The sequence below is a fragment of the Trichoderma virens genome, assembly GCF_000170995.1.
Source record: "Trichoderma virens Gv29-8 chromosome Unknown TRIVIscaffold_4, whole genome shotgun sequence".
NCBI classification, from domain to species: domain Eukaryota; kingdom Fungi; phylum Ascomycota; class Sordariomycetes; order Hypocreales; family Hypocreaceae; genus Trichoderma; species Trichoderma virens.
In genome coordinates, this window is record NW_014013745.1 from 1,829,817 (window position 1) to 1,855,134 (window position 25,318).

The following is a 25,318-nucleotide window of genomic DNA, read 5'->3' on the forward strand; positions in this document are numbered from 1 at the left end:
GAGTGCTTAGGCTCTCTTCGTAATAGGCACACATCCTCCGAGGATTCCACGCTTTCGGGCTCCCATGTATGTGCTCTGTAGGTGGTGCGTATGTAATGTACATGTACATACCTAGCACGTATGTACGAATATGTACGACTAGGTGGTAGATGTGTGTGCGTGCGCTTGTGTTGTTTTGGTGATGGAGGTACTACTCTGTCCGTCGTAGTGTGGTGCTCGTCATCAGTGTTGTCAGGCTCAAACGGGTTTTGTCTAGTACAGAGTATGGGCCTTGCTCGGGGGCCCAGTGACAGGGGGTGCCTGTCGTGAGATTTGCTTCTGTCTCTGTTGATTTTTGTTTTATTTTTGTTGAATTTTTTTTTTCTCTTGAATTTTTTTTTTTTTTTCAACCTCCCTACCAGCAGTACTCCATCCTGGGACGACTCTGCGCCCGTACGATTAGCACGATTAGTAAGGACGGCCATTATCAATAAGTGCGTGCGTGCGGACACTCGGAGCAGCCCCCTATACCCTTTGAGCATGGCCCAATGGATCTCTGGCTAGGGTTATGGTGGGCATACAGACCTGTATGCCTACTTACTGTACGCACGTACACGAGAGTAGGTAGCATGTACTGTATGCCGATGTGATGCAGTCCAAGTCATTGTCCTTCACAGCATTTTTGGCTCCTCCCAAGGCTTTGTCACCCTTGTGTCGCCCTCGCTCTCGTACCAAGTATGTACTCACCAAGCCGGGTTAATCCCTGGCCCCGGCTCCCAAACTCCATCCCCTCCCTATCTCATGTGGCACTCGGGATGGGACTAGTAGCAGAACATCTTATCCTGTACTCTGTTTGACTGCGACATCTGCTAGCACCAGAAAGCAAGTCGGCCTCGGCATGGTCATCGTCAACAGCGGCCATCCACACCTGATCGACCTGGGGGAAGCTGTCTCTTGTGACTCAAAATAGCTTCTACTTGCCTCAGGTAGCGCCTGTTCTGGAGGACCGTCTTTGCCGCTGTCTTCCTGGACATGATCATCCCGGCCAGAGGGCCGATTGACACGACTATCATGGCCAGTCACTCAGTTCAGTAGCACTCAGCCCACGACGCCATCGTCAACCCATCAGCCGCCCGGCTAGCACACAGAGAGAGAGAGAGAGCCCGGAGAGACAGTGGAAAACTACCTCCGACTCGACTCGCCTGAAGCAGGGCGGGTACCGAAAACGAATGAGCTTTGGTTAAGCCCGACATGGCGCATGGCTGAATCTGTCAAGGCCGGTACCTCTAAGCGGGTCATGACGGGATGCCATCCGCGACGCCGGGAGGGAGGCAGAATCCAAGATGGGGAGAGCAGAGCTCAATGACAGGACGAGAATAGGTTGGGCACGAAGCTTGTGCTGCTGCCCAACTCAGACGACCCCCTCCAAGGAATGAGGGAGCGATGGACGGCGCTGCTGCTCCCGCACAAGCCGGCAGCCAGTGGACGCCATACCCGCTACTAGTAACTTGTGACCACTGAGAGGCTCGGGACGGGCCAGTCGTAGTGTGCATTGGGAGAGCCTTGCTAATGAGAGCGCTTGCTTCTTTGGCGTGCTCGTACGAAGTGGTGGCCTGCGAATGACTGGCGAGGGAGCGTCGATGGGGAAAAGATGGCCTTCCAAGTGGTCTGTCACATCACGGCCCCGATCCTATTTGCCCGCCTTGGTCGGCCTTGGTCGTGATGTGCTCTCGCGCTGTGTCTGGTCAGTCAAACCCCCCCAGTCCCCCGCGGTTCTGCCAAACCACCCCCTCTCTTCTCTATCGGTCCATGGTATCGTATCGTATCGGCATCCGCCAGGGAGCCGTCACAGGATGTGTCAATCGATAGGCAGATACCGGGCTGCTTGGGTGTCATGGTGCCCATCAGGCGAGCAGATGTTTGGTTTGGCCTGGGCCACTCATGCCTGAATGTGGTTGGATCTCCCGCAGCTGCGACAAAACAAAGCCCACCTGAGAAGAGCGGCAGAGGTGGGCTGACAATGTATCTCCCTGCCCAATTTCGCTGATGAGGTACAATTGCATGAGCGGGGCGCTTCGTACAATGGACCACTCATGGGCTGCCAGGACTGCCAGCGCCACGCAGCACCTGACCTCTGATTACGTGAGGTACTTGGCTGTGCACGCTGCGGTGCGGCGGCCGCAAGTACCGAGCTGTTGCCACACGCATGACTAAACCTTAGCACGAGCAGTAGCAGCTCAAGCACAAGTAGGGAGAACTTGGAAGCATCATGGGCAACCAATTTAGAACACACGATAATGTCATCCGCTTTGCCGTTTTGGCGTTGCCTCGCATCCTGCAAGACGTATCAGGCAAGTGAAGCCACCAATGCATGGTGATGCAGCTCACCAACCGGACGAGGACAACACGACTGACACCACATTAGATAATCACTTATCGATTGTGCCCCATCTTCTGCAGCCTCTAGTCTCCAGTCTCCATTCTCCAGTCTCCAGTCTCCGGTCTCCATCTCCGGCACACTCGTCTGTCTTGCTCATCATCATGCGCCATGCTATGTAATAGCCTGCTGCCTCTGCAGTGGACCGCCGTGGCTGGTGCACGCCTCCAACACGGGCCTTGGTCTGTCTCTGTTGCAATCAATCCAACCAGCTCCAGCAAGCTCCACTGTGACTGGCCGCATTTCTGGCCGGCCTCCGCCAACTTGCACCATCTCCGCTGCTGCTTTGTCGGTGTGTTTGTTGTTGCTGCCCATCACGGCGCTCTCTGTTTGGCTGCTCCTGACGCGTTGCGCGTCCATCCTGTTTCATTTTGGGCATCGACACTACTTTCTCACCCCTTAGGCCCGTCGACCTGATGCATCGCCGCCCTCCTCGACGAATGACCTCCCTCACAGGCCGCTGCCTTGCTCTCGGGGACGAGACGGCCATATCCGTTTGGATATTGCCTCGGAGAAGCTGCTGTGATCTGTGAAAAGCCGTCCAAAACGGCCAATTAGCAAGACCCAAAGTGCCTGCGTCCTCAGACCAATGAATTGCGCTGTCTTCACCGGTTTTGACGCTGAGAATGTCCTGCCTCTGTGCGACCTCCCACAGCAGCCAGCGCCTTGGCCCCGTTCGAGTTGGTCATCTTTCGACCACGGCGATGCGTCTTTCTAGGCCTAGCCTTAATCAGGACTGAAGGCGAACCTGAGGTTTGGCCCAGCCTGCCATGCGGCCCAATCTTGCTCAGCGGCTGTCTGCGGCTGTCCAGAGAAAAGTCTCCTGGTGGTGCCAGACGAGATTCTGCATCTCTTCATGTCTCAGTTAAGGGTCGTGGCATGATCGATTGCCACCTGGGTCGGCTCTGACGACACATCGAAGCCGGCTTGATACTCAACCCATGGCTTAATCATGCAGCCTCATTAACCCCAAACTCTGCAATTATGTCCAACTACGTATCTGCTTGGCCCGGAGACCGCACCAAGGGGATCTACAGAGTCCGATATACAGAGTACCTCCCTCATTGAGAGCCTAACTGCTGCGCCCCCTGTGGATACGTACCGACGAGTGGTGTTTCGACACCACAAGTCCCTCTGTTTGCCTGAGGAGAGGCCCCAAATACAAACAGGAAAAGGTGACGAGAAATCAGGCTTGGCTTTCGTACCCAACCATACAGGTCATCCTCAGCTTCCAAAATATACGACGGACGCCTAGAGGGCTTTCTTCTCGCCCACCAGCCTCGTTATCTCATGATAATAGCTTGACTCGTGGGGAGGGTTGGCCAGCACGTACTCGCATGCACCTATGCATCATCCCCTGCTGCGGTTGGCTCGGCTGGAGAATTTTTCTCTCATTCGCTCCTCTCTGGCTATTCAGAGCCTGCGACAAGCACAAAGTCGTACCCACGCCCGAGCCGTTTCCCACAACGGTGGCATCGACGGCAGCGCCCAACTAACGGCTGACAGTCCGCCGCCCGTTCACTTGTTCAATTGTCTCCGTCGATTTATTAATGACTTGTACACTCGTCGCCCTTGCATAAGAGAACTGGCCAGTAGTTCCCGTGCTAGTAGTAGCCCGTATGTGTGTAGCTGGATGGGCCCCGACTATGATGATTGCAGCCCATCTACGGAGTACAGTACCGCACTCTCCTCAAGACAAAGTGGCCAAGTCTAGCCTACACATTGCTGACTCGTCGACAGGCAATTGATGAGCCATATTTTTTTCAACCTGGTGGAAACCAAGCGGAAATATCGAAAGAAAGAGTCGGTCTCTCTGAAACTAGTTTTCCAAACGCTGGGATAGCGTGTATGCCGTCGAAGAATAGACTCTCGGAATAGTGCGCTAAAGTCCCAGCTGAACTGGGATTATCATGCACGCTACGAATGTGCGGTCAGCATCGCAAGAATCCACCGAATATGGAGTACTGTACAAAACGGGTACATTTCTCTACCGTTAGTGTTCCGTTTGCAAGTACTGTTCCGTACGGAAGAGTAGCGGTGTTTAGCACGAAAGTACGACATGCTACCTGGATCGTCATCATACATTGTTACATTCTTGTCTCGCAGAGTACACAGGCGGCCGTTCCAGGTGCCCGTGGTGGTTGAATGTTAGTGCCTTGTTAGCCAGGAACAAGAACGAAAGCCAGACCTCTTTGCATGGATGGGCGAAGTTAAAAGAATGGTTTCAAGAACAACAATGGATTGGCAGCTGGTAAACGCCTTCTTGTATTCGTAATTGGATTTCGATTGCATGCCCGATCAGATGTATTGGTCAATGCTCCACCTGAAGCGGGCGATCAGACTATCCAAGCATGCAGAACTCGATGCGAACTCCGTTGCCCAAAACACCAAACTCTTTACCAAAGATGATTCGCATAGCAGTACTTACGTACATACAAGTATGAGAGAGCTGCCGAATCAAAGGTTCAAGTCAAGCTAAAATATGAACCGCCAGGGGCAGAGAGTAAGCGGGAAGTACTTTTCTCACATGGCCGGTCAATACCGTGCCGACGCAGAAGCACGAATTTCATGCTCACTGTCCGTATCACGGGAGAGAAGCGGAACCCAGGCAGATGAGTCACCGAACGGCCGTTCGCCGGAGAGCCCCATATCCTTGCGAACGGCATCATGACCCGGACGGAGCTTTTGCTGTTATGGGGACCGGGCTCTTGCGCTACCCTGGAGGCACAAAGAAGAGAACAAAAAACCCGCACGATGAGGAGAGCTGGTGCAGCGTCGAGTTCTTGGAGCCCTGGCACAGCACTCGAACCATTTCCATCATCGCCTTGCTAGTAAGCTTGCGTGGATAAACCATTCTGAAACATGCCTGCACAAGGATGATAAGTGTGTGAACTAAATCGATGGCGGTGAATTGACATGATGGATCTTGATGGATACCGAATGACGAGCTCCTCCAATCACGGACTCTGCAGATATTAAATCACGACACGGAAGATTTACAGAAGCTTCTTTCTTCAACTAGAGAAAACGGGATTTCTAAACAGATGCTACGCGTGTCATGGATAGCTGCTGCAAAGTGTTGAGCAAACGGGGCCTTGTCATACCAAGATCTCATAAGGAAGAAGTCGGTGTAGTCAAAAGCCGAGAAGGAAAAGAAGCCGGCAGGCATCGCACTGCTGGTGGCACGCACACACACACACACATGGGCAGATACTACGAGAGGCCATCTTCCGTCATATGGAATGACATTCCAAGGTTTCACCCGTGATCTTCGGCCGATGGGCTTTACCGTACAAGGCAAAGGGAAGCCTGTTTGTCCAGTATGGAGAAGATTCTCCGCAGCACGGGACAGTCCTTGACTTTTAAACACGCGCCATCGAGTTGAGCACGGCCTGTGAGCACTCTCTGGGCAAACTTGGCATTCCTGAGGCTCAAACCCTTGCCCTCTCTCTCACAGGCAGCTGCATGCTCTTGCTGCAAGCATGTAACGGGAAGCTGGGGTTGGATCGCAACAAGCTGGTCTGTGGACGCCCGGTCGTTTCGCCTACGGCTTTGTCTGATGTGATAGGGTTGACATGGGGGGCCGTTGCGTCTCCAGACCGGCATCCGTCACCTATCGCCGTTTCTTCTCTCTCTACCTCGACGCTCCGCAGAGACATCCGCACGCATACGAATTGCATATGTACGCTGTATGGAGAAGATGTTAGCATGTGCTCCGTACGGGCGCATGGCATGGCGCGTAGGAGCATCGACCGACTGCTCTCTTTGTCCTTGCAAGGCGCTACTACTTCTGATCTTGGTATCGCCGCTTCGACGCTGGTTCCCGCTTTTGCCGGAGGCGATTTTTCTTCCAATTTTCTCCCCGATTTCTTATTTTTATTTTCCTTTGTCTTTGCTGAGTTCCCGGCATCGCCCGCGAACTGAGGAAGCTTAGAGCCGATTACACTGGCGGTGAAGAGCTTCCCAAACCTCTTTCAGCCCGGGGGTCGTTCCCTAGTGGGCGTGAGCTTAGAGGAAACTCGGATGAGGATCGCGCATCGATTTATTGCCGGCCGCGCCAAGGGAAAAGAAAAATTTAAAAAATAAAAACAAAAATAAAATATCCTTGATCGGTGTCTTTAGCGCAGTGATATTTTTTCAATGTAATTTTGTATTTTTGTTCTTGCTATTGTGAGGCGAAGGAAAAGTGCCTCATCGGCTATGCGAATGAGGGGGGTTAACACGCCCTCGCCTGAGCAATTACTAAGTTAGACTGCCCGCACGACGCGTAGCTTGAGAGCGACGAAGGGGAATATCGTCTATTTATGGTGATGAATGTGATCACGCCGCCCACCTGAAACTAATCATGTACGGCGAAGGGGGTTTAGTGGCGATGTCGTTGAGAGGCTGAGCTCGGAGCTTCTGTTGGTAGGAAGCGGTGCAAGGTGATGATGGGCTTACGATACATGTACGAGCACTCGCCTAGACTAGGATCACCAAGACTCCACTCGTCGGTCATGGCGGCTTCTGCAACTGGGCGAAGAGGATTGCGGCCTACCCGAGTCTTTGTGATGCTTGGAAGTGGATGCCATGGTCGATGCCTCGGAAGGTTTACTACTGCAACGGCTAGGGTTTGATGCCCGCTTTGACAGGTATATTCAACTTATACCCTGGATGAGAAACGACTCCCTTGTTGAAACAACAGCAAGAGAAGAGTGGTTTCGGACTTGGCCTTGTTACAGGTTGAGTGTGCCATTGCTCGAGCCGGAAGCTCCAGGATAGCATATGTACGTCTGTGAATAGCTCCATGTATTATGTGAGGAAACCTGGAGACAGTTAGTCGAGATGGGCCCTCTCAATCGCCACTGGGACCCGGCATTGCAGGGCCAAGCTGCAGAGAACCCTGCTTTTTATACGCACCAGGTAGGTAGCAGTTGGATGATAGTTGATAGATGGTGCATGAGACGCAAGATTAGGTGCTTCCGAGGCCTGCTCGAGCCACCATGGCGTAGAGTCTTGTGGTCTGTGTACGATTATCCTTGTGCCCATGGGAAAATTTCTTGCCTCTCGCTCTCTCTTAACCGGCAGCTTTCCATTCGCATTGGCTATTTTGCCACTCGATCTTCCGGGTAAATTGGGAGTGGATTGGATATCGTGAGATGCAAGGTAGGGCTTTTGCATGGCTAGTCTATTCAATAGTGGGTAAGACTATCTGGCGTCTGCACGAATGAGTGTGAGTAGTCAAGTTTCTGCGAAAAGAGATGTGTATTGCGTCCAAGGGGATTGGTTGAGCATATAGCTTTGCCTATGCGGCTGAAAAGAGAGTTCCGAAGGAGTACATATGAGATATATGTTGTAGTCTATATATTCACTACGATTGGCCAAATGGATGTTTCTTACTCTATGGGAGCTGTGATGTTGTATAAAAGACGACTGTTCGGAAGAAAACCATGTGCTAGGTGGATTTGCATAGGTGCTTTATAACATGATATATACGCAAAGGAATATTTGCTATCCCAAAGCCTCCTCTGGACGATCATGGATAAAGGTTGAGCGATGGTTTTGAAGAATAAATGACGAGATTAATGATCAATTAAAGATTGAATACAAGATGGAGTTAATACGGTCTGTTATTTCCGTCCTTAGACAATGAAGAATACCCGGGAGATCTAAGCTGCATCGTATGAGTATTATCACACTTCATGTTTGCCTATAGCCTCATATTTCTCGGGTTTTGATGTCGGTCGCCAGTCGCAGACATGGTTTGTTTCCTTTAGTCTCACTCTGAATGTCTTAATTTATACGAATCAGAGATCCTGTCTCTTTGAGGATGAGTTTAGTACCCTGTGTATAACATGCAATTAATTTAGCATTTGTCGATCTCCCTTGGCTATCACAATGCCCACAGATACAACTAATTAAATGTATCCAGAATGGTCATTACGAACGAGAGGAGCAAATGAGGAATGGAAAGTAATGACTAAGGGTAGTCTCTCTGATGTAAGGCCTTTGTCTTGAAACAAAAACCGACCTTATTGGAAAATGGACCTCTGCGAAGCCAACTCCGTAGGAAATACAAAAATGAAGACCACAAACAAAGGATCCTAATTTTAGCCTTGAGTGATATTTGGGGAAACCCGGGATATCGGCTGGGGGTCTTGCACAGATGGGACGCATTTGTGGTGAAAGATATGACTTTTCGCAATACCTCCAAGAACGCGAAGAACTAAGTAGAAGGACGATAGAAAGAAGACGAAAAAGCAGATGAAGAAAGAATAGCAAGCTTACAAATATGTCTACACTGACATGCTTGAGGCGTACCGACTCTGACTTACACGGGCCGAGACTTGTGTAGCTCTACACTTGCCAAATGAAGACAGTTTGGGTTGGCTACGGCTAATAAGAACAGACTGACGATACGCGGAGTTGATATTACTTGCTATAATTATTGTCTTGTGGGCTCGATGTAGCCATTGTATGTCCCATGCATGTGATAGTAGACTTTTCTTTAGATTGCTTTTGTGCTCGAAACAGCTATTATTTTGTGGCTACATGCACCCTAAAAGAACAAAAAAATGCTTCTCATCTATCTGTCTTTTAATCGTGGCACCTGTATTCCAGATTAAACAGGAAACCCATCTCATATCAAACCCGCAAGTCCCATCAAAAAAACCATTTACTGCGCGACGCCTGCAAGTTGAATCAATCGCTCACCCGCCCGAATGCTGGCATACTCGTAGACCTTGGATTCGGGGGGAAAGGTCCCATTTGCCGCCCAGAGATCGATCAAGGGCTGCATTGGCTCCAGCTCTTGCTTCCCCAGCATGTCCAGCGCGGTAGCTGTTAGCAGAAAGTGTGAGAAACAGCTGTTGAGCTGCTTCTCCAAGTTGAGATGATAGTAGGGCTCTGAGAAGTGAGCCCAGTAAAGGTGAGCGTACACTCTGAACATTTGACGGAAGATCATCTGGCAGATGTCGATGAACTTGTCTGGAAAGCCGGATCGCTTGCCGACCCAATCAGCCTCGCCGGGGTTGGTGAGCTGGGAGAGTGGCGTCGACGACATGGCGGGATTGTGAGAGTAGGAGACGCCGGCGGGGTCAGTTGGGAAGATGGCGGTGTCGTCAATCTTGCCCGTGATCCACCGCTGCATGAGTGTCATATACTCGTGAGCTGGCAGCTCGACTGGCTCCCGTCGACTGTTGAGCCAAGTGAATGAGTGGTTGCTAGCGGCTTGTGTGAGCAGATGGAAATACTAATTTGAGATGAAGAGGAAATCCGTTCACTTACGCTCCTGCGGACATGCGAGGACAGGTTGTTGGGTTGCAGATAGTGTTTCCGGTCTCCTCCTTGGCGTGGACTACCTGAACAAAATTCCAGAGGTTGCGATAGTGCTCGACAACTACATCATATCGGTCAGCGCTGGTTGACAAAGCAACGATGAACAGAGACTCGTGTAGTACACTAACCTTGATGAGCAACCCACTCCCCCTGCTCAACCGTCTTTGGTCGAGCGCTCAGGGTCATAAAGTTTCCCTTGACAATGTGCTTTGCGCAATGTGAATTGAGCCACAGCGGAAGCGGCCGCGGGAGGTGGTAAGAGTTGATGATATCATCGCCGCTGGGGGCACCCGATTCAGCCATTCTAGCGGGTTGGGCAGGAGAAGTTGGGGCAGGAAAGGAAGGAGTTCTCTGAGGCGGGTTGTCTGAAGGTATCTTGGGAGATGAGGCGGCGTCGGAGGAGGGATGCAGGGGGGGCTGGGCACTTTGTGATGGGGATGGGCTTTTGGGCCCGCCTCGGAGACGAGCGTTGCTAAGAGGCCTGGGTTAGCGGAAAGGCATAAAGTATAGGTGATAGATGATAGACGCAAAGCACAACAAGTTGGGAGAGATGTGATGAGATGTTGCAGTTAATAGCGGAGCAGAGATTTGGGTAGAGACAACGTGGGCTTCGCTTAAAGCGTCTCTAGCGTGTCGAATGAGGCTTAAGTTGAGACGAATGCCGAAGCATGCAGGGAATGAGTGTGCTTTTTATAAATAGAAAGCAGAGGGAAAGGGGTAACGAAAGAGGAAATAAATAAATTAGGATCAGGGGTGGAGATTTGGTTCTTTCTTTCGTCTGCTCGAAGCATATATAATCGCTGTGAGATGCATCCAAGATGCTTCGACTCCAGTTACGGACAGCTACTCGTTCGCTGGATTTGCCTTTGATGATGACACGTGGGAATCATCATATCGAGTGCCCATCTAGTGAAACGAGTCGGACAGGCAATGCCGATGCAACATGGTCCAGATGATGGGCTGTCTTTTGGATATCGATAATGCCTAAAAGTGGCACCTTGGGAGCTCCTCAGTCCAGGGTGCCCAGCCGGAGTGTCCCAAGCCATTGAGTGCATCTCAGCAGTGCGAAATAGAAGCCTGAATGCCGAAAGCTTTGCGGTGACGAGTATTTTCCAATGGGATTCCAAGACGATCGAAATTCGGTTGCAATGACGATGATATTTGGGATATCAAATGCGAACACATAGCAGCTCGAGACACTTGCCCCTCACCGCTGGGAGACGCCGTTTCAGGACCCCCTCCCTCAATGAAGCCTAATCGGGTAGTTTTCTCAACAAGGCAATGCAGCAGCAGCTGTGCTGCGTTACCTTGTCTCTCCCATCAGACATGCCGGGGATAAAGGAGACGGAGAGAAAGAAAAACAACAAACAAAAGCAACCGGCATCTGACGGCTTCACTTACATCCCAGAGAAGAGGTTGGACATTGTAAAAAGGCGGGGTGCGAAAGGGCGGGTGCAGCAAACAGATGGACTGCAGACGGGGCTCCAGCCTTGTCACGGGATCCTATGCAGGCAGAAAATAGGGGTGCAGAATGGCTGGTCCAGGGCTGAGTGGCATGTGCTCGCTACCGGGTCACCTTTGAGGCTGTCGTAGTATGTCTGCTTATTCGGATGCTTCTGAAGGGATACGGAGTAGACGAGGATGAGTTGTTAAAATGCTACGAGTCCCCGTGTCGGTCCCAGCTTTTAGACTAGCACGAGTACTTACGACGCCTTGCGAGGCCGTTGCAATAAGGAACTGACGGGCGCTATTACAAAGTACAAAGTACGGAGCCTTGCGGTATTGGCACGGGGAGTTAGTGCCGTTTGGATCGAGTAATGAGGACAATCTCGCTTTTCCCTTGGCTAGCCATGGCTTAGGCGTGTGGAGGTTTCAGGTCAGCCATTAGCGGCGCGTTTGGAACTTTTGATGCCCATGGCCGTTGTACTCGTATGTTTTGGCATTTACTCTTTCAAAATTGAGTATCAGACGAAAGATCAGAAGTTGGTGATAAGACGAGTGAAATGGATATACTGTAGTCTTTTTGTTTTGGCCTTTTTTGAGGTGGCAGTGGAAAAAGATGTGCTTCTGAAACTTGGCATCAAACATCACATGCAATCAATCAATCAACCCGCCAAAATACAGCCTTGACGCCTGGTTCTTGCGCTGACTAAACATTTCTCTGGATAATCAGATATGCAAGACTTGTCTCTTGATACTTTTGATATTTTAAAAGACCATTCTCACATCGGAATGCCACCATCATGGATTCCCATTGACAAGACGGTTGTGCACGAGCCCAGCCTTGTGGATAGCGTGAAGCTGGTCCCGATATCCGGAAGAAATTCGCACTAGCTGGAGTGTCTGACTAAGCAGCTCAATTCAACCAATTAGATTCTGCTCCAAGATTCCCAAGTCGTAAGTGTGGCTGATGACAGGCGCACCAGCCACAACACCGAGTTGCTGCTCGAATTGAGACCGCGCTCTGCAAACGTGCCTCGCGCAGCAGATTTCGAAATCGCAGCGTTGCCAATATATCCATCCCTGCGGATCAGTTATTCCCTTCATTGGTGCATTGAGGCTCTCTTGTGCACCTACAAAGTCTCGAAACAACATTTTCTTGGACAAGTTCTTTTGCAGCAGCGCGCAATGTCTGATTCAGAGGATCCCCTTGACGCCATCGACGAGGGCGGCGATGACCTTTTTGGCGACGAGGGCGATGAGGGCGATGCCTCTCCCCAGGCGCGCATTCTAGACGACGATGATCTCGCCTCTGATCCCGAAGCATATGGCGAGGCCGAGCCGCGAGAGTACGATGGAAGCCAGTCACGACAGGAAACTAAGGATAGAATCGTCATGGCTGTGCAAGCCTATCGCCATCGCATCCCTAAACCATCTGACGACTCGGTAAGTGATTCGGAGCGCCGTACCAGGGCACTCAAACTCTCTTGACCATCAACATGCTTACGGATGGGCTAGCTTCGTGTGATGCGTGTTCCGAAATTTGTCAGGTTTCTCCCCGAGCCATACGAGGAAGAGACTTTCCAACCCTCCGCATTCGATCTTGAAAACGCAAAGGCAGAGCACCCAAAACATGTCGTCCGGGTTCGCAGAGATCCAAGCACAAACGAACTGAAGAGCAATACGAATATCTACCGGTGGAGTGATGGTTCTGTCACAATTTCCGTCGCCGGCGAACACTACGAGGTCCAGAAGAAAGCTTTGGCCCCAGGTCTCGGACAGCCCTACGATGAATTGAAGGACGGCCATTACTACGCTGCCGCTGCCGAATTAAGTAGCAACCTGCTGATGACTGTGGGTCACTTGACAGAGCAGTACACAGTCAAACCAAACAAGGCTGTTGGAGACAACGCCCTGTCCGTTTTGGCAGAGAGAATGGCTCTCGCTAGCAAGTCATCAGCTAGCAGCGAGATGATTATCAAGACAGTGGTGGATCCCGAGTTACAGAAGAAGCAAGCTGAGTTGGCCGAAAAGGAGCGAATGAAGGCCCAGCGAAAGCGCGACAATGCTGTGGCCAAGATGGACGGTGGCGTGGGACGATCCGGTCGTGGCGGGCTGTCAATTGGCGGTTTGGAGGGTCCTCGGTCTGGAGCAGCCCGAAAGAGAGGAGCGCCTGGCTCTGCGCGACCCAAGAGACGGCGTCCAGAGTATGACTCTGATGACGACCTGCCCCAGGGTGTCTCGCGACATGAAGACTACGACTTGGATGACGGCTTCTTGGTGGGCAGTGACGAAGAGGAGCTGGAGAGTGGCGTTGACGATGACGAGGAGGAAGATATCCTGGATGATGAGGATGATGCTCCACGGTCTAAGAGGCAACGAACCAAGGAGCCCGAAGACGATGAAGATGCGGAAGGAGACGAGGTTGAGCCCATGGAGACGAGTGGCAGATCAGGCAGACGGCGAAACGTGATTGATGATGACGACGAATAGGATGTTTTCAGGGAGGTATATGGCCAAGGAAGATGAGGGCTATGGCTTGTCGACGGAGACTCGCCAAGCCCTTTTTATACATGTAAACTAATTACCAGCTTGACAGTTTGATATTTGGGCAAAAGCAAAAGGATACAGACGGGAGACGCTGAGGCAGTTATGCACTTGATTGGTATTCTAAACAGTACCTTTTCTCTGAAACTCTAGTACTACAGGTCAATCGATGGGCAATGCATCAGATCTGTCCAGATCGAACGATTGTTCCGATGCTCCGTAACTTACTCCCTGGTGTCAGCCAGCTAGCTTGCTCCGTAAATTATACGAGGGAGACAATGAATAAGACGGCTCCCCAACGCCGTTTCGATCCAGGCACATTAGTATATTAGTGGTGGCAAGACAGGCCCCAGTCAAAAACGTTGAGAGGAAATGTGGTCCCTTGCGAAGCCTCCACTTTGGACAGGAGAATGAACGTAGTGGAATTTATCATTGTTTTTTTTGAAGGTCTTAAAGATGAAAGAAGGGTTGAAAGAATTGCAGCTCCGATAGGTACGCAAGTATGTAGTTTGTACAGTATTTCAGTTGTATTGTATTGTCACCTTGATGCATGTTGCCGATACTTGTCTATCGATAATGCTGTTAGACTCCCTGCCCTGTCATGCATCTGCGCATGTCAAATGTTCTAGGCCGGGAAAATGTGGCGCTGTGGCGCTGCCCCAGGGTGATCTCATACTTGCGCTCCTCAACAATCCATCACATGCTCGTCTTTTTAATTAGCGGCCAGGCCGTGGGAAAACGGCAAAAGGAACGCCGGAAATGTCATCAATTGCCGTGGTGCTGGCCCGGGTGTTGCTGCAGCTTGATCAGACAACAATCAGCACGGCACGATTGAGCTGATTTGCAGCCCAAACCTCGATTACCTGTACTGTGTCGCTCGCTATCACAAGATTGCAACTGCAGAGCTCGGCCTGCGATGCCGCCATCGCCTCTCGCTTGTCCTCGGCGCGCTGCGAACTGAACTCAGCTAAACCGAACTGAACCGACCCACCGTTGTCACGCAACGCAACGTGTAACGTGTACGAGCACCGACAGCGACAGTGACGACGCAACAGCAGCAGCAACGGCAAAGCAGCCCTCGTGAGATGGTCTGGGGCGCCCGTCCACGTTCCTCGGCGTAATCATGGGGCTCGTCCTGGCTGTTTGTAGGGTGGTGGTGGACGTGGCTACTTTCTGGCGCAAGGTAACGGCGCTCTCGTTGATGCTCCCCATCGCCATGATCGTCTTTCTGACGCCCTTGAAGAAGCTCCTGAGCTGGTATACGCGCAAGAACCCCGTCAAGCTGTGGCTTGAGCTGCTGCGCAATGCAGAGACGTTTGAGGAATGGGAGGAGGCGGCGCTCCATCTGGACAACCTATTGGGGCTCGACCTGTGGTATGCAGATGAATCAATCTCCTTCCTTGGAAGATTGTATAGACTGTACTAACCATTGCTGTCTCTGAATAGGAGGAACAACCCAACGTCAAAGTATTACGACTGGGCGCTCATAACAGAGCGACTAGACTCACTCATCATCGCACGAGAGGAGAACAACTACGAACAGCTCGTCAACCTGCTCCGGTCGGGCCTCGTCCGTAACCTCGGCAATATCGCCGTACCGAAACTATACAACCGATCCTTTTCTGGGACCAAATACCTGATCGAAGAATACATTGCTCAGGTGGCCGAGTCTGTCGAGGACATCAGTGCTCTGCCGACGAGTGCGGCCTCGAGCCTGCATCCCAACGAAAAGGCGTTGACGAACCAGATGAAGTTGGACTTTATCCACGATACGAGACAAGCGTTTGGGCGGACGACACTGGTCCTCCAAGGCGGCGCCATCTTTGGTCTGTGCCATCTCGGAGTAGTCAAAGCCTTGTTTCTGAGAGGCTTGCTCCCCCGAATCATCACTGGCACGGCAACTGGTGCATTAATCGCTGCGCTAGTAGCAATACACACAGAGGAGGAACTTCCAGCCGTTCTACGGGGTGATGGCATCGACCTCAGTGCCTTTGCATCCAAGGGGGTGACGGAAGATGGTCAAATCCCTGCTGAGCAGTCCCTGAAGTCGAGGTGGGAGACTCTATTACGGAGGATTCGTCGATTCTCGCGTGAGGGTTACTTCCTGGATGTCACCGTACTCGAGGAGTGTGTAAGGGCAAATGTCGGTGACTTGACATTCGAGGAGGCCTACAATCGCAGCAAGAGAGTGCTCAACATAACGGTGGCGACGGATGGTCAGGGGGCAGGGGTACCGACTCTGCTAAACTACATCACTGCTCCGAACGTGGTACGTGTAACCAAAGAGTCAAAGAATTTCTGTTAATGTGCTGACTTTGATGATTACAGCTGATTTGGACGGCTGCAGTCGCCTCTAATGCCTCTTCACCATCTCTATATGGCCGCTCCAAAGCCACAATCTTGTGCAAAGACGCTCACGGCAACATTGTTCCTTGGGCCCCAGCAAACACGACTGACTTCCGTCACTGGACGCATGCTTCCTACACAGATCGTGACTCTCCCCTTCGGCGAATCGCCGAGCTCTTCAACGTGAATCACTTTATCGTCAGCCAAGCAAGGCCTTATCTTATTCCCTTCTTACAGTCCGACATGCACGGACCGTCTTTACTGGAGACTCGAAGCAAGACCACACAGCTCTCAGCTTTCCTCGTTCGAATGGTGGGACTCGAAATTAGACACCGTTTGCGGCAACTAGATTCGCTTCGCCTTCTACCTGCGAGTATCCGCCGCTTCCTTGTCGATGAGCAAGTACCAGCAGCATCTATGACGTTAGTTCCAGAGGTGACTGCTGGCGACTTTGTTCGTTTGCTTGAGACGCCTACTCGAGATACCCTGAACTACTGGATACTACGCGGCGAGAGGAGCGTGTGGCCGGCGTTAGCGGCGCTGAGGATACGTTGTGCTGTGGAGAACGAGTTGGATCGATCATATCAAGTGGTGCGGAAACTCAAAGCAGGTGACTTGCGGCGCAAAGGAAGCATGGCGGCATTTGCCGACAATGGGCGTTAGAATAGGAACGGATAAGGCGGGATACTGACTTTTTAACTTTTTTTCTCTTGTATCTTTGGTATATAGTATTTGTTATGGGATCATCCTTAATGTGGATTTCTGGAGGTTCAAGGGGGATTTAAACTAGGCGTAGGCGTCACGTCGTATATAAATCATTCTGAATATAATTATAATTATTTGCCTGAAAATCTGACAATGCAACGCAAAACACTCAGTTCTTTTCTTTGGCAAGGATCACGGAAGGAGACCAGTAACGATTGTATTCTAAATGTGTGTGTTTCTACCGGCTTCGATGGCCGGTTTAGTAAAGGATTATGCTTCGCCCAAATGACTCAAATCATCTACTGAATCGGTACTTGAAGGGGTACGAGAAGGTGCCATGGCAAAATTTGGTAAGTATAAGTCAATACTCAGTCTATAGACTAAGGTTCACGGTGCAGGGCAAATTGCGCGGTAAGGTTCAAAAGCGCATTTCTAGGTTCAACTCGGAAGATCCTTGATGTTGTTGTTGTTTATGGTCTGTGGTTATAAAAAGACTTGATTGTTCATGGTTTCTTCTTCGTTTTCTTCTTATCCATACCTCTCATTTGTTTTCAAAGTGAATACAAGGCGACCCGACTTTCACTTGGTGCTCTTCTCGATATTGACTTCGCGCTTAACATTCACCTCTATTGTCAACAATTTTGTTTACTTTCCATTAACTGTGGAAACATCTTTACTACTTTCCATCGTGAATTGGAATGCCCCAAAAAGGCACAACGTTTGCTACTGTATTTCTCCTGCCACCAACAAACCTACGATATGCCGGTGCGCGAAATCCCTGAATACGCCACGGCGTCGTTCATCTTCTTACCTGACATGAAATCCTCAGGAAAGATACTGCTTAGCGAAATCGAACAAGAGAATAAACCTCATAGATTAAACAATATTCTTAAGGACGTAAGATGCATTTTTTACGACGCGCCCTATAGAGACCCTCCAGCGACAGCTGACGGCATGAGCCGTCGCCCAGCGGACGACCCATGCGCCGGGAACTACTGGTACACGTCTGATGATCCAATTGGTGCGGACGAGACAGCGACTGCGATCCAATGGATGCAACTCTCTTACGACATCAAATGGCTTGAGGAAATGGTTCGGCTCGAGGCTCGGTTTGTTGGGCGGGAAAATGTCTTCATTGTGGGCTTCGGGACTGGATTTGGGATTGCGGCAGCGACTGTGTTCCAGATGGAGGAGCGAATTGGAGGTCTATTGGGAGTTCACCCCGTGATGCCGTTTCACGTGGATTTGAAGTACATTGCCCTGGACGGACAGACAAAGGCGGTGGTAAACGCTTGGTCAGAGATGGAGAAGAAGAGAAAGGAAGAAGGAGGACAGGGGGAAGAAGAAATGGAAGAAGATTTCTCTGATGTCGATGGGGCTGGCTCTGAAGCCTCAGCTAGGACTCTTTGTGTTAATGACGGCAATGACCAGACTCACGAAGCGAGACTTGGAAGACTGATGGGCTTACTCCGGTATCTTGTTGATAAGGGGGAGGTGCCAACTTTTAAGAGGGTCTGCGATCGCTCAGACGCTTCTACACCGGTGATCTTGCTCCATGGTATGGATGATAAGCAAGTCCATTTTTCGTACGCGAAAGACACCGTGCAAACGTTCTGGAATCTTGGTTACAAAGCCAAGCTAGACATTATGGAGGATGAGGGCCATAAGCTATCTCGAATGATGCTTAGAGAGCTGTTCACTCACTTTGTGAAGCTGGGTCTAGGGAATGAAGCGACGAGAAGTCAGATCCAACATCATCTTTAGAGGGATCGAAAAGACGTTCTGGTGAGGAAATTTTGGTTGGATAGCGAAATGGGGGCTGTTGCTTCGAATTTCTCAAGAGAAAGAATTATTTTATGGTCGAGTATGAAGATTATGAGGATCATGGGCTTGGATATTTGGAATGATTCACGACTTTACGAAGTCTAGATGATACATGTAGTCTTAAGTGTTTGTGTAGTTACTATGGTTTAATTTTTGTCATCCCGACCATAGAGCCCAAAGAGACAAAGTGTGATGCTTATGGAAGCACGTAGCCGCCGTCGATGAGGACATCGCTCCCGGTCATGTAGGTTGATGCATCGCTAGCAAGATACAGATACAAAGCCTTGATTTCCTTCACATGGCCTTGCCTTCCAAGTGCCGCCATTCGATACGCCTCATTGATAGCTAGAGGGTTGGCGCCCATCTTGGTGTCGAAGAATCCGGGCGACACTATGTTGACTCTGGCAAATTCTCGCCATTCACGGGCTAGAGACTTTCCGAAATGCGTAACAAAGGCTTTGGTGGCGTTGTACACTGGTTGATCAACAGGCACGTTGACAATGTGGCCGCTCATGCTGGATGTGATAATAAGGTTGCCGAAGCCCTGACTCTTGAAGACCTCACCAGCGTACTTGGAGCAGAACACGACGCCGTCCACTGCTTGAGTAGTAAGCATGAAGTTCCAATGTTTGACCTTGGAAAGAGAACCGGTTTACAGACCATTTACAGACATCTGCTTTTGATACTCCTCTAATGTTTGCTCTAGGATTGGTCGTGAGATTGCCATACCTGGAGAAGTGTCAGCATCAATGCATCTCACGGTAATATAAGCACTTATAACTCACCCGCGTTTGCAACAAAAACATCAATCTTGCCGAAATCTTCGACTACCTTGGCGATGCTTCTGCTCACTTGCTCGGCTTGGGAGACTAGAAAAGAGATTAGCACCAATTAGAAACTTCGGTAGCAGATACATAAATATGTACCATCGACCTGATATGCGGCAGCTTTGATCTTATAAGCCTCGCCAAGGCTCTTTGCTTTCTCGATTGCCGCATCATTCCTTAGAATCGGTTATGAGTCCACTGCATTGTAAATGGAGATAACAGTCTCTGGGAATTCAACGCACGAATTATACCACAGAGCAACGTTTGCGCCCGCCTCTGCCATAGCCTCAGTCACAGCGAGACCAATACCATCCGCTGCTCCAGTAACAATCACGACCTTGTCTCTCATTTGGAACTGTTCAAGAACATTCTCAGGCGTCTCGGGGACCGACCGCGGGAACCCGGGTCGGACCTTGGTACAGTCTTCGGTTGTCATAGACATATTGAAGGAGTTGATATGAGTGAATCTAAACCATCTCATGCCATGAAGCAACCCCTCAACAACACTTAAATACAGCATTCGGAAGACCCACCCCGCTCCGGGTGGCTGTGGGCCGATCGACGGACAGATCGAAGCTAGACTCGACAGTTGCTGGATATCGGCAGAGATGACTTCTTCATCATCCATAGTACACAATAACCAGCATTTGTTGCGACAACTCATGGATAAACACATTATTCATAGTGATGGGACTTTATAAAGCGATTTATTATTGTATATTGGAAGTATATATATGTATACACGACAGTCAAGAGCGACTTTAACTTGAAACATCTCCACAACTTGTATTTCAGCTAACCACGAGCATCACAGTAATCCAATTACTCCGAGGTAACTAGCTATGAATCACCTCTAGTCTTGCTTTTCCGGCCCACAGCGTCCACATCCACACGCCGACTACTATCAGAACATCGACAAAGCTAAACACAAGGCTGCCTCCGAATATGAGACTATGATATGTCCATGCATTTTTCTCATCCAAATGGACAACTTGACACACTATCGCCCATGGTAGAACATATAACAAGTTGCTCGCTAAGCTCTGATACAGATACCATTTGGGTCTGGTGGCCTGCAAAATGGTCGCAAGCTGTGTCGACATTGCATAAAAGATGTAGCACCAGTCAATAGTCCGCCACATGTGCGCAGTAACATCAGCCACTTCGCTTGATCCACTGATATAGAGTGCAAAGGGCCGGGCGCCAAAGGTCGAAAGAAAGATGGCGATGGGAACTTCGACGAGCAGAGCAATCGCCAGTGACCGCAGTGATGGGCTAATGAGACTGAAGATTTCTTTCCAGCCTGCCTTTGGCCTTCGGTTGTTGACTCCGATTAGCTGGCGCCATTGTCCCCATTTATGGCCGATGAATTGAAGGGATGTTGCTTCGAGGGCTTGTACAGGAACCATTACCAGTCCCCAGCGGATGGTGTTGAAGACCCCCCAGGCGGTGGCGTAAACCGTTCCTAAAGAAACAACGGTAGTGACTAGCCAAAGATATAATGCATTTCTGATGGCTGACTCGGCGAAGAAGATGAGCCCAGGCTGTAGTAAAACCCGTAGTCCTCGGAGTGTTGGGGAAAGGGCGCTGTTGCTCCTTGTAATGTGGCCGTCGAGTGGGAACTGGTGTTGTTTTCGCCATGTAGAAAAGCTTACAAAATAGAGGAAGTAGGCCAATCCAGCCAATGCAGCAGTCAGGTTACAGACCAACTGAATGATGCCTTGCATGTTGACTGTTGGTTCGAACGATCCAACATGATAGCGAGAGATGATTAATAGGTCTAGGATTATGTTGACGGCAAACTTGATGGAGCTGATGACTAGCGGCACATCAGGCTTATCCAAGGCTCTCGTTGCCGACGCGACAGCTGTCTCAATCGCACCACTCAACACCGTGAAAGAAGTGATGCGCACATATGTCAAGCTCGCGGCGCGCACTTCCTCTGGCACAAAGCTGTCGGCAAACTTTGGCGCAGCGCCGAGGAATATTATGCTCAGGACAGACCCCACTACAGACTGAAATGCGATCAGAGTATGGGTCAGCTGGAGGCGTTCGGTAAGACCTCGAGAGGCCTCGTCTCCAATAATCACCCAGGCGGCTCTTGGGAGACCTTCGTTGACCGCTTCGGAAGCGGTGTTCATGTAGGTGAAGGCGTCTGTTGTTACGACCATTGAGGAATCGATGTTGGCGACCCAGAGTTTAGATAGGGTTCCGTAGAGGGCAGGAAGGATGAAGGCCGCTACGTTGAAAAGAAGTGAGCCATAATAGCGATCACGACGTAAGGCCTTCTTCCAAGAGTTGCTCTCAATAACAAGGGGCCTGGAGTTTGTGGGATCTGAGAAGTTTAACGCATCGGCCTCATGGCCTTCGGGTGTGTTGTCTCGACTCGAGCTAGACATTTTCATCTCAATTTTGGAGCAATTCAGCCACGATTTGGGAATGTATAGACAAGTACCATGAAGATGAATGCCAGGCAAAGCTTAACATTGGTGAAGAAGATGGAATCTGATTCTCCATTACATCTCGGCGTTTGTGCCTTTTTATATTTACGTGTACGATAGTATATCGCGCGGGGTAACATCGAGGTTTATGAGTAGTCGCATCGACATATTGAGTTTCTCTTTGATGGTGGCGTCGATGTGCTCCCATTTCGAGACTGATTGGTCGGACAAAGCTGAATCGCCTGCAATCGGTTTGTAGGCCGCCCACGCTATGGATGCGGGAGCCATCCGATTGCGGCCTAGACTCTTGGCTTTAAACACCAGACGTTTGTGGGGGAATCTCATGATTTGTTTACTTTCTTCATCGGGAGGCTGTGGCTTGGTTGCTTCATGGTGCGCCTCTAGCCTAATATTGCTGCTGAATCAGAGCTAATTGATCAGCTGGTGTGAGTAGACTTGAACGAACGGATGATTCAGATACGCTTCAGTCTTCTAACGAGGTGGAAATGAGGTACTTGTAGGGAGCCAAACTTCGAGCTGATACCATTAGACGCCAAAGTCTGCGGGGAATTGGACGACGCCTAACTTTGATTAGGCATTTAACGGAATAGGCCCCTAGATTATTTTATTCGAGGGCAGTGCTTGCGGATAGACTCAAAGAATCGGCTGCATTTATTACATGTATCTTTCATGATATTGCACTGGTAACCGTTGTTACGTTTTTTCGAACGGGTACATACAGCAGGGCCCCCGACAAAACAGCCGCATTTCTCTACCCACCAAGTATTTTGTTCCTGGAACAATGGAATTGCAGGCTCTCTATTCATCTCTGCCTCTCAAGGATGGAGAAATTCGTCTTTTGACCATCCTTCCAGACGAATGGGCTGCTGATATCCGCTGCAAGATCAGCGTCGTCTCCCTCGACGATACCCCGGAATATGTCGCTCTCTCATATGTCTGGGGAGGGCCTCTCCAGGATGGTACTTTGCATATCAATGACCATGAGCAACGCATCGGACGCAGTTTAGAGACCGCCCTTCGCTACTATCGTCGCACTGGATGGAGCATGCCGCTTTGGGCTGACGCTGTCTGCATTAACCAGGCCGATGTCGCAGAGCGCTCTTCTCAAGTTTCTGTTATGGATCTTATTTACTCTTCTGCTATCACAGTATTCGTCGTTCTTGGATCTGGCATCGATTTAGCTGCTGACGACTACTTTCAAAAAGTGAAAGCGCTGCACAACTTTCGCTTTAGCATTCATGGCCAAAAGCATTTTGAAGCGTATTTACCTCCTCAATGGGATATCGGTGACTCTGGAGTAACATTGGAGAACGATGAAAAGAGTTTGATCCTTTTTTCCTTCCTAGAAAGGGCTATTAGCTTAAAGATCAACGACCACCTGGGTACTGTGCCTCAATGGGGAGGGACATTTGATGGGTCAGAAGACTCGCAATATCCTTGGCAGACTCTGATCCAGACGTTTGAAGAATTCACCCAAGAACCGTGGTGGGATCGCGTATGGACTCTACAAGAGAGCGTGGTTGGATTTTCGCCCATCTTCATCTATCGAACGGCCGCAGCTCCGTGGGATATGATAAAGGAGGCAGCCATCGGCATACGTGTTCACATAACCGATTGCTGTACCCCATATTTAACCAACGACGCTCCGCCGAGATATGCTTCTGCTGTGAAGCGTCTGCTTTTTCATGTTGACAGCATTGAAAAGACGCGTCAAATCTACTCAAAACTTCGATATGGAGCCAAAGCTGACCAGTCTGTTCTGACATCGCTCTTACCGAGAAGAGACTTTGAGGGGTCAGTAGCGGCTGAGATTACTGGGAGCCTTGATTCATACCTACTCTACAGGTATCTCTGCTTGTATAATAGACGAGACGCCACCGATATTCGGGATAAAGTCTATGCTCTTCTGTCTCTTATCAAACTTGGAAATAATCACTCCTTTATCTATCCCGACTACGGTAGGGGATTAGAAGATGTCTACATCAATACAGCAAGGATGATTGTTCAAGAGTCTGGCTCGCTCGACCTCCTGTCAGCAGCCGGACGGCTGCGGAACGACAACTTCCCCTCATGGGTACCAGATTGGTCTATAAGGAACGAGTTTTATGAAGATGAAACTCAGATCAATGCACTGTTAATGTATGATGCTACTTTTGGAACAAAACCATCGGTCTGGTTTCCTGAAAATAACAATACCCTACTCCAGGTGGAAGGCGTTATTTTAGACAATATCGGATCTCTTGGTCAAAGGGTCCCAGAAGGACCTAGTGATGAGGCCCTGTGGCAAGCAATCTTTCAGTGGATGCAACTGGCTCATAATAATTCCCCAAACACGAAATGGGCGGACTTTTGCAGGACTATCTGTACCGACTTGACCATATGGCCTGCGGACCAGGTTTTCCGTCGCATGGGTCCTCTGACTAAAGAAATGAGCCAATCCATTATGCCTTGGCGAGAGCCAGTCTCTGGTAGATATAGCAGAGATATGCCCCCAGAACAGCTTATACAGCCATCAGTAGAGCAAATGAAGGCTTGGTTTTCGGTGTGGCATATGATCCTAGGGGGACAGGCGGCGCAAGGGATGAGATCTATGGCACCGCCCCCGAGGATGGAAGACTTTTTAAAACTCACCACTGCTTTCAAAAAGTTTGCGGTGTCATCCGAGGGGCATATTGGGCTCGTCCCCAATAACTCAGAAACGGGAGATTGCATTATCTTCTTCAAAGGGTGTTGTTTCCCTTGTGTAGTGAGACCAGTTGTTAACAACACGAACGGGTTCAGGGTTGTGGGCGATTGTTATATTGACGGCTTCATGGATGGCCAGATTAAAGACTTCATGACGTGGCAGACATCCGGGGGCGATTATAATTGGGAGCCCATCATTTTATGCTAACATAATAGCTTAACGTGAAGAGTATAGCGGTATTTAATAAAAAATGTCATTGTGTTAAAATTTCTGTAGTTAAATATGTATTATCTACATCCTAGGATCCTCCGATAGAGTCCTCTTAACATGTCAACTAGAAGGCTGCAATCAAATTGATCTTATGCCCACATGTAAGCACACACACACATCTACACACAAAGCGAGGCAAGTTGTCATTGATCAGTTCTTTAATATGTCGATTGATAATTCTAATGCTGCTAATAATTTTCAATTTTAGGGATAGTCGCATGCTTAAATTCTAGTACCTTTAATATGGAGTGGTATTTCATCTCATGAGCGCGCTCGAAATGGCCATCTTCAGCCATGACATATAGGAAGAACATGGCTGCCCGTGGCTCTGTGAACATTTATACTAGGCACCTACCTACCTAATAATAACTGAAAGGACAGAAGTTTTGCTTTATTACCTACATGTAGGTAGGTACTCATGCATCAGATAGGTACCTACCCATGTAGTTTTAGTACTGCATACCTAGTAGGTATTTGC

At 49.8% G+C, this 25,318-nt stretch overlaps 8 protein-coding genes across 8 annotated transcripts; 4 read left to right on the forward strand and 4 right to left on the reverse strand.

Moving 5' to 3' along the window:
• Positions 1 to 1,655: 1,655 nt before the first annotated feature.
• Positions 1,656 to 1,875, reverse strand: TRIVIDRAFT_220222 (uncharacterized protein; the record flags this gene model as incomplete). The annotated part of the gene is made up of 2 exons (XM_014103508.1): positions 1,656 to 1,714; positions 1,764 to 1,875. The coding sequence occupies 2 exons, from the start codon at positions 1,873 to 1,875 to the stop codon at positions 1,656 to 1,658; spliced, it is 171 nt and encodes a 56-aa protein (XP_013958983.1).
• A 7,196-nt stretch (positions 1,876 to 9,071) lies between these two features.
• Positions 9,072 to 10,036, reverse strand: TRIVIDRAFT_54567 (uncharacterized protein; the record flags this gene model as incomplete). The annotated part of the gene is made up of 3 exons (XM_014103509.1): positions 9,072 to 9,618; positions 9,683 to 9,794; positions 9,862 to 10,036. The coding sequence occupies 3 exons, from the start codon at positions 10,034 to 10,036 to the stop codon at positions 9,072 to 9,074; spliced, it is 834 nt and encodes a 277-aa protein (XP_013958984.1).
• A 2,325-nt stretch (positions 10,037 to 12,361) lies between these two features.
• Positions 12,362 to 13,666, forward strand: TRIVIDRAFT_61548 (uncharacterized protein; the record flags this gene model as incomplete). The annotated part of the gene is made up of 2 exons (XM_014103510.1): positions 12,362 to 12,619; positions 12,692 to 13,666. 2 exons carry the CDS (start codon positions 12,362 to 12,364, stop codon positions 13,664 to 13,666), a joined length of 1,233 nt encoding a protein of 410 aa, XP_013958985.1.
• A 1,270-nt stretch (positions 13,667 to 14,936) lies between these two features.
• Positions 14,937 to 16,729, forward strand: TRIVIDRAFT_30485 (uncharacterized protein; the record flags this gene model as incomplete). The annotated part of the gene is made up of 3 exons (XM_014103511.1): positions 14,937 to 15,094; positions 15,167 to 15,989; positions 16,049 to 16,729. The coding sequence occupies 3 exons, from the start codon at positions 14,937 to 14,939 to the stop codon at positions 16,727 to 16,729; spliced, it is 1,662 nt and encodes a 553-aa protein (XP_013958986.1).
• An 801-nt stretch (positions 16,730 to 17,530) lies between these two features.
• Positions 17,531 to 18,535, forward strand: TRIVIDRAFT_220226 (uncharacterized protein; the record flags this gene model as incomplete). The annotated part of the gene is made up of 1 exon (XM_014103512.1): positions 17,531 to 18,535. The coding sequence occupies one exon, from the start codon at positions 17,531 to 17,533 to the stop codon at positions 18,533 to 18,535; it is 1,005 nt and encodes a 334-aa protein (XP_013958987.1).
• Positions 18,536 to 18,791: 256 nt separating this feature from the next.
• TRIVIDRAFT_61551 (uncharacterized protein) lies at positions 18,792 to 19,864 on the reverse strand (the record flags this gene model as incomplete). Its single annotated transcript, XM_014103513.1, has 5 exons — positions 18,792 to 19,192; positions 19,256 to 19,324; positions 19,381 to 19,464; positions 19,522 to 19,598; positions 19,665 to 19,864. 5 exons carry the CDS (start codon positions 19,862 to 19,864, stop codon positions 18,792 to 18,794), a joined length of 831 nt encoding a protein of 276 aa, XP_013958988.1.
• A 394-nt stretch (positions 19,865 to 20,258) lies between these two features.
• On the reverse strand, positions 20,259 to 21,821 carry TRIVIDRAFT_61552 (uncharacterized protein; the record flags this gene model as incomplete). The annotated part of the gene is made up of 2 exons (XM_014103514.1): positions 20,259 to 21,044; positions 21,078 to 21,821. The coding sequence occupies 2 exons, from the start codon at positions 21,819 to 21,821 to the stop codon at positions 20,259 to 20,261; spliced, it is 1,530 nt and encodes a 509-aa protein (XP_013958989.1).
• An 844-nt stretch (positions 21,822 to 22,665) lies between these two features.
• Positions 22,666 to 24,777, forward strand: TRIVIDRAFT_61553 (uncharacterized protein; the record flags this gene model as incomplete). Its single annotated transcript, XM_014103515.1, has 2 exons — positions 22,666 to 23,678; positions 23,751 to 24,777. 2 exons carry the CDS (start codon positions 22,666 to 22,668, stop codon positions 24,775 to 24,777), a joined length of 2,040 nt encoding a protein of 679 aa, XP_013958990.1.
• Between the last annotated feature and the right edge of the window lie 541 nt (positions 24,778 to 25,318).